We start from the raw sequence: 8,640 nt of genomic DNA, 5'->3' as shown, positions 1-8,640 counted from the left end.
TCTGTAACTCTATAGCACAAGTACAAAAGTGTTTGTTGAACAGCTTCAGCACCTGGTCACTTCCATCGTGTCCTGATATGATCGAGACCAGACAGTTTGACAGTAAAAGGTTAGCAGCACACAGAAAGTACCCAAACAACTAGAAAAAAAGAGAACTATTTTACACCAAGCAGCCCCACTCGTCCCTTTCATGTCATTATTTTCCACTAGCGACGGCTGCAAAAGGTTTGGAGAGGTCAGCGGGCTAAGCACATATTGATGTCTGGGTAAATCATTACAGGCTCTGAGATTTACATCAGTCTCTGATGGTAAATGACGCGACAACTCATATGCAAACAGGCACAATAAGCAGCCTGACAAACAAGCTGTGTGAACAGGATGGGTTCAGTTGTGTCTATGCATTGGAAAGAATGATGTTGGATGGATGGAGCTACCACTTGTTGTAACAGTGGACTGTATGTGCTGTAAAGAGGACAAAAACAACTGAGTAAAAAAAAAAAAAAACTACCTGTTCGACAGTTGCAGCTCATCCAGAGTCCTCAGCAACATGAAGATGGCGGAGCGCGCAACGTCTGATGTCCTCATGAAGAGGTCTACTCGGGGTTTACAGAGTCAGAAGAAACAGCATGAAGCAGGTTTTAGTTCCTACGCTCATCACCTGTGGAGCAAACTTCCTGAAAACCTGAGGAGTGCTGACACCCACACGTCCTTAAATTAGGCCTTAAATCATTATCACTTCCTCAGGCTCTCCTTTCGCAATAGAGCCAACTTATTTTAATATCTTTGTTTTAGCAGATTTTACTTTTCCTTTATATTGTTTTCACGTATTTCTGCTTTTCTTGAAAATTAGGGTTTCACCTTAGAGACTATTCAAGCCGACATGCTTCAATATGGGAAAAAAAACCCCTGTATTTTATTGTTAAAGAGAGATGCTACATGTCTTTGGGGTATGTTTGTTGCAAGTTACATTTTCCAGTTCCAGCAGAAATGGCATCTGTCTGTAAAAATTTACCAAATTCATTATGCAAGTTGCAATGACTTACTGTGCCAGGCCTGTTAAGTCTTCAAGTGCATGCATGATGTTGCACACAAAAGTAATAAATGCAAATTCACCTGGAAGCGTACTCTGTCCAGCTATGCAAAACTGTTTATATAATGTTGTGTAATTAAGAGTAATTTTAAAGCCCCCTTGCAAAGACAAAACACAGCAATTAACCACAAAGTAACAGGTGGAGAAGTGCAACAGAAAGTACATTTATTCATTTTGTGGTCAAACAGGTGTTTTTTACGTATCATTTTACAAACACTCACACGTCATCACGTCATTCAACAATGAGGGTAAAGACCCACTAATGTAGGAATGTAATCATTGACGGCCATAAAGTACAATTTCAGCTCTATTTGTTTGCTCAATGGCACAGCATTTAGGTGTGGATGGCTCGCAAGGGTGTTGTGTGTCCCTCCAGTGCAAACTAAGGAATTAAACCAAGCACCCATCCATGATAATTTAATAAGAATGTGAGAGTAACATAGACGATGAAGCTTAGTGTCATTTAGAACGAGCAAACATAGAATGAAGACAAATCAAGGAAATGAATTGGATGCTACCGTCATCATCTGTTCACCAAGAAAGAATCAGAGATTTGCCACTTGATGATAAATTCTTCATTTGAACAGCCTCATGATAGTAACCAAAGCCTTGCCAAACAAATTCTGGATTAAAAAATAAAGCTGGCGATCATGTAAAATCATGTTTCTGTTGCCAAACTGTCATATGCTCCAGTGTCTGTTGGGGTCTAATGGACACAGTCAATCAAAACGCTACGAAACACACCAGTGAGTAACAGCGGCTGTACGGCGTACGATGTCCCGACATGTTTAAGATACCTGACAGACCATCCCACATACATCGCCCTGTGGCTGTAAACACTTCCCTGACACCACACTGGTGCTAATCCCGGGCTTAAAATAGACCATACAGATGCACTGTTTGCTCGTGTGTGGATTATGTTTGCTGACAGCCGCAGCGGTTTACATGAGGACTGAAAAGTATCAGTAAACAAGTGTCACAAGAAGAAAAAGTTAGAGTATGAATTAATCTGAATCTGTTAAAAACTACATTAGTTTGTGTTAAATTTGTTTAAGCAGTGGAATATATTAGGACAGTGTATTTGACTAGAACAAACACTTATTACATCAAATTTGGTCTGTTGTGCTCCATTCAGTGAACTACATGTATTTATTTCGACGCATATAGACGCTCCCATCCATTGTCGCAGAGAAACACACTCACAGGCGTACTGCTAAAGCGACTTCGCTGTTTCCAGGTCTCAGTAAGTGCTCCTTCGCTGCTTCTCTCACTTAACACGGCCTTCATTAACAGCTGCTGATTGAGACGGACACACACAATAAGGCACACACACACACACACTTGAGCGTGTATCCAGGCGACCTGCACTGCTCTGCTACATCTAGACTACACCTGACTGTTTGGACCGTCGTCAGCTGCTTGAAGATTGTCAGAGAGCTCTGGCTGGCTAGTATAAAAGACGCTACATACAGAAATGATGCTACTGCCCTGGAAACGCCGCGTCCGTTGCCACTGTGTGTCCAGCATAAAAAGGAAGCACAAAAGTTCTCGAAACGTAGTTAATCATCTTCCTCTGCGACTGATTCCCAGAAGACAAAGTAATGGTGAATTGTTGTTTAAGCAGTTTTTTTTTTTTTCTTCTTAAAGTTGGATGAGGAAGTATCCACGTTGATGACTGTTTGGCAAAATGCTGGCGCCGTAGAGGGAGGATCATTTCACCGGAGGTGCTGCAGCACAGGATCAGGTGCCAGCTTTCACCTCATGCTGAAAGATTTCCTGGATGAAACAGATTTATGACTCAGAATCCTGCAAGAAAAAAAAAATTCAGCTTATTATTTAATTAGTGAATCTACATGTCAAAAGAAATCTAACTAGTCTCATCTACAAAGGCCTCCTCTTCCCAAAAACATTAATTACCACATTAGCAGACTGCTGAAAACAAACATGAAGAGCCTTTCCAGACAGACTGCATCTGCTACATCCTGCTGGTGTAATTGAATCACTTTTAACTTAGTTATCCACCAATCCTCCAGAGAAGGCACAGAAAGGATGTGACTGGAGGAAAGTCAAATAAATACTCTTTAATGATGTTTGAAATAAGACCCCTTGGAGAGGCGACAACAGGAACACTCAACGCTAGCTGTAATTTTCTGTAACATCCCTGCTCAAGTGTTTGGGCTGTTTGCTGAATGCTTCCAAATCATCTGAGCAGTGAAATAAGCTCTTCATGTAAGAACTATGATTATCGAAGTTCAAAGAGGATATTGTGGTGCGACAGCAGATTAATCTTGACATCTATAAAATAAACTGAAGCCGCTGAACCGAGATGTATGGAATGCTTTTAATCTAACTTCTCGTTTTCCCGTTCCCTAAAAAAGCCTGATGTTCACGAAAAGCCAATAAGTCATGAATCAAATAAATCAGAAAACAGCTTGCAGCAGCTGCTGATTATGCAATGTAGAGACAGGGAGGATATCGTGGTTTGAAGGAGGATAAAACTGATTGATTAGTCAGTTCATTTCCTCAGTGTGTGTACACCTACTTTCACAGACTGTTGAGAACTGAGCCCGAGGAATGCAAACACAGTGTTGTTCTCCTTCGACTGGAAGAAGGCTTCATAGTCCTGTAGGGAGGGAGGGAAAAAAACATGTTAGGTGTTGGCATAATCTCAAAAAGACTGGAGTGAGCACTCCTCCAAATAGACCTCCCAGTGCTGCTTTTAATATAAGGTGAAACTATAAATGTGATTGTGACATTGCAGAGTGATGTTGGATTACCTTGGCCAGTGAGAGTGGCAGGCACAGCAGATAATCTGCCCCGTCCATGAAACTGGATTACGGCAGGATTACAGAGTAGCGTGCAGTCTCAGCGGAGGACGGAGACTGGCCAGCACTGATCGAACCGGTTCGATAATGTAGGTAGCTTTACCGCGGACTGTCTTACATCAATATGGCCTGACAGTAACCTGAAAACTCATTTTCTACAACATCTTGTGCCATTGTGTAAATTTGAAAAAGTCTGGCAGCTAATCAGAGATGTGAAAAATACACATTATTTACACATTTATCCTTAAAGGAATACTCCGAAGATTTTGGACCCACGCCCTATCCCTATCATTTACAAAGTGAGATAAGCTCATGAATACCTTTATTGTGTCCGTTCGTCCAGCCGCTGGCTCCCAGCTGTTAGCATCGTAGTTAGCTTAGCTCAACTGCTAGAGATGGAGAGGAGACAGAGCCGGACTGATGAAAGTGGACAAAATACTCCTTCCAGTGGTCCAGGGGATGGCGTATTAGCACATGAAGTAAATCCGAATGGTTATAAAACATTTTAAAAGGAGCACAGCAGTAGAAGCCATAGACTCAGCCGCTGTGCGCTGGTATATCCTTCCGCGGAGCACTATGCTTTTGCAGATCTGTGTGCATCAAAAGGTTATTTTAAAGGATTGAAAAGAAAGCAAGTCTTTTAAAATGTTTTATAACCACTTGGATTTACTTCACGTGCTAATACGCCGTCCCCTGGACCACTGGAAGGAGTATTTTGTCCACTTTCGTCAGTCCGGCTCTGTTTCCTCTCCACCTCTAGCAGCTGAGCTAAGCTAACTGTGATGCTAACAGCTGGGAGCCAGCCACTGGAGAATGGACACAATTAAGGTATTAATTAATTTTAATTTCTAATTAAAACTGTAAAAAACCTGACTAGACCTTAACTGCAGACTAGTAAGTATTATAAAGAGGTATTCATCATACTCCACAATAGCGATCCCCATTGAAGATCTGTGGAGGGAGTGGGTTGCCTTTCTCCGGCAGCTTGTCTTTGGGGATGTTGCGGTACATCCAGAGCCTCTGCTCCTCCAGCATGGTGATGTCTACTTCCTGGAAGCTGATGCGATTTGCCTCCAGGAAACCCACCACCGACTGCTGATGCTTCTTCACCTGGACAGGAGAGACAACGGGACAAAGAGAAGGAGGAAAAACACAAAATAATGGAAAGGGACATTTAAAAATACTTCCTGAAAATGAATTACACACATTTAAACTCATGTTTGCGTCTCTAGAAGAACGACGAACGAAGATCCATGTCCACAAACGCTGCACGGACTTATACAGAGAGCAGAGTGTTTTCAAAGGCCGGGCTCTGGGAAGGATGGGGCAGCTCCCTGTAGGGCTGACCTCTGCCCTCTGGGACACTGCGTGTCACTGTACTGCATTACGCTGTTTGTGATTGTGTGGGAAAGAAAACCAGAGGATAATTTTAGAAGCCCAGTCTGCCTCGCTGTTGGATGGTTTTACAAGAGCATTGGGCCATTGTATCTCTTCTTGCCTGGATTATCTATCAAAACTGCAAAGGGAATGGTCCAAATGTCTCTCCCATATGTACACTTGGATTGGACATAAGCGTGCACTAAATCTGGAGCAACAATGATGGTATTGTTCCACCTCAGAGACAGAGAGGGATTGTTCCGGACAGTCATTGATAGACTGAAACCACGCAATCCAAATCCTGTTGTCAGACTCTAAAAGCTCCTTTTGTATCTGGTCATAAAACAACTTTATTTGAACTATCGAAGCCGACGAGAAGGTAAATGACAGTCACTGGCAGTATTTGGTGAGACCCGTGGCAGTTTAGATCTCGTTCCAGAGCTGAACTCCATCTAAATTTGTGTTATTTGGCTTTCCTGCATGTCGGCGTCGGAGAACTTCATAGCATAAATGACATGTTGGTCCCCTGAAGTCAAAGGCAAGCAGGTTTAAATAATAAAGGAGGCCCCCCACTGAGCGTGAGCCTGGATGGATGAGTTCAGATTTTGTGTGTCCGTGTGTGTGCGTGTGGGATTTAAAGGCATACAAACACTCAAATTACTCCATATGAAGGCACATAACACTGTTGGACGGCACTTTCCAAAACACATGGATTAGTCCAAGGTTAAGACAAAACTAATCCTTTGGTCACAGACAAAGAGACAGATAGCTGAACAGAGGAGAGAGTCGTTTTCAAATCCATACAAACCCTGGAAATTGTCATGTTTTTGTTGTTAAAAAGACAGAGAACTTTAATTCTTCTCAACGCTCTGTTTTCACCACGCAGCAGGTCAGATTATGTGAATTTTGACGAGACCCAAACACAACACATGTATTTACAGAAGGCTGGGGGGATAACCTCATTTGCATCCCACTCATTCTGTGCTTATCATTTCCGCCCCACTAATCTGATGGTATTAAACTATAGACTGCACATTTTTAGAGACACACGCTGCAGTTATTTGGTCACTAGCTTTCCTTTGAGTCCCACCATTTTTGTCCTCATTCCTGCATGAGTTTATGGATTTTTCGATAAGAATTTTTTTCTGTCATTCCCACATTTTCTTTGTTTCACCTTCTACTACTTATATGTTATCTATCCCCCCCCCTTGCTCTTTCACTAATCTACTCTGACAGTAAATTCCATCGTGGGTACAGTCTCACCTCTCCTCTTTACTGCTCTTAACTCAATTCAGAAGCATACGGGGGAGAATTGAATTCACATGAGCTCCACACATAGCTGACCCAAATGGTGGGTCTACTCAAGCGTGCACGGCTGTACTAATGAAAGGAGGGAGTCTGGGTGTTTTGCATGTATGTGTCATAAGGTTAAAAATAACTCCTGTGTAAACCCTCCAAAATTTTGCCTTTCTCTTCTCAAGATAAAGTAAATATATTGCCGGGTTGTTCCATTACCTAATGCTTTAAACATCCATGTAGGAGTGTTGTTTGATGATTTTCAGCTCAGAGTATCAGCCCTGCTTCCTTTTCAACAAGTGCATGTTGTTCACTTACAAGACTCTACAACTTCTTTTTTTATTAGTTATTATCATGGAGACAAATGTAGATTGTTAGTCAGATTTTCAAGAATCTATTAAGTTATTGAGAATTAAAATGGACAAAGCAGAAACAATGCTCTTTCAGCCCAACAGGTTAAATCTCAACCTATAAAGGAGGAAGAAAAAAAAAATCAGGAAAACAAGAAAGCTGAAGCTATTCAATGATAAAGATGTTTGGTTGGTTTTTGTTTACTACTTACTTTCATATAATCAGCTCCTCCATTAATAATTTCACCCCATTTTTTCAGTATTAACAGAAGTAAATCAGCATTATGTTTGGATTAAGCTCAGCTGCTGCTTACTTCTTAAGTCCTTTCTTAGGCTTAGACCTTTGAAGGGAACAACTCATCAAGGTTATTAATATGATCATGGAAGAATGACATTCACTGATATTTATAATAAAAATACAAAAACAATCTTGACAACAGTTACAAAAACAAATACTCTCATCTATACACCCATCACAACAATAGTACTTGCTCAAAAGGTAGTCTGTGAAACTTGCTTTTGGTTCTTCTTCTTCCTAATCAGGCAAAGCATCTATTGCAGTGCCTTTTTGTTGTATTTATTCGACCTGCATTTGCTCAGGTTGTCTCGTGATCTAATTTTCCAGAGGAGACCTGCAGGCAGATTAAAGGCATTATATACAGCATGTTTGGCTTATCTTTTTATTTACCCGTTATTGTGATCTCCATGAAGCTGCATGGAATTGTAAACAACTCAGGATTACTTGTTTGCAAAAGCTAAACGAGGATTGTAAAATGTTATATAAACGCTCAGGTGTGGAAACAAAGTACTATTGAATATAGGATTCTTCATTTACGTTTGTTTAAATGATGAAATATATTATTTTAGGGGGCAAAGCACGGATCAAATTATTTTTACTTGAATAATGCTCACAGAATTGTGAGGTCCTCTCCTTACCTGTGTGAATGATGCTGACCGCCTGTGTACAGGCGCGCTCCACATTACATAATTACATTCAGCTGTGCGAAAAGATTTCCTGCTTTAAATGTCTCATTTATTTCGCTTAAAAAAAACAATAATGATAAACAAAAACACCTGCCAGCAAGTTTTCTGAAATGTGTGCAGACACTCACCGCGATGGATCCACTTGAGGAGGCGACGTAAACCCTGATGACCATTTTTAATCCCAAATTAATCTGACGGTCGACATACAGACGGAGTGGCGGCAGCGGGTCCCGGGTCCTTCCCGACGCTGGAAACTGAAGCGCGCCTCAGCTGAGAGGGGACGAAGCAGCTCCGCTCCGCTGTTTACACCGAGACATGATGAGAGAGCGGCGGAGAGAGGCGCACGGAGGAGACACGCGCTCGCGCGCACTTACACGCGCGTGCTACACTCAACTTCCGCTCCTGCCTGTCAAAATAAACACAGGCTACAGGTTCCAGTCGTATTCATAGCTATCTCATAGTGAGAATGTCGATTTCCTTTTCCGTCACGATCAATAAGAATGAATCAAATATGAATCGTTGGAAACGCATTTAAGTTTTCAATGTGAATTTACTATTCCTGGCACACTTGTCACTGTGAAAACACTAAAGTCGAGCAAATTATTAGCTATTATATGTTTTGGTTGAATGTTTCGAGGGAATTCATTCGTTTTTAGGATTAAAGGTATGGGCATATATTCATTAACCATGAAATCTGAGGTTTAAGAACAAGTGACAG

At 41.5% G+C, this 8,640-nt stretch overlaps 1 protein-coding gene across 1 annotated transcript; it reads right to left on the bottom strand.

Annotated features, from left to right (window-relative positions):
- Positions 1–2,658: 2,658 nt before the first annotated feature.
- On the bottom strand, positions 2,659–8,228 carry sh3bgrl2 (SH3 domain binding glutamate-rich protein like 2). The gene is made up of 4 exons (XM_030110735.1): positions 8,051–8,228; positions 4,840–5,025; positions 3,633–3,713; positions 2,659–2,896 (listed from the first exon to the last, which is right to left on the bottom strand). The coding sequence occupies exons 1-4, from the start codon at positions 8,093–8,095 to the stop codon at positions 2,882–2,884; spliced, it is 327 nt and encodes a 108-aa protein (XP_029966595.1). The 5' UTR covers positions 8,096–8,228; the 3' UTR covers positions 2,659–2,881.
- Between the last annotated feature and the right edge of the window lie 412 nt (positions 8,229–8,640).

The sequence above is a fragment of the Salarias fasciatus genome, chromosome 15, assembly GCF_902148845.1.
Source record: "Salarias fasciatus chromosome 15, fSalaFa1.1, whole genome shotgun sequence".
Taxonomy (NCBI): Eukaryota; Metazoa; Chordata; class Actinopteri; order Blenniiformes; family Blenniidae; genus Salarias; species Salarias fasciatus.
Note: the sequence above shows the minus strand (reverse complement) of the source record. Positions and strands in the feature narration are given on the sequence as shown.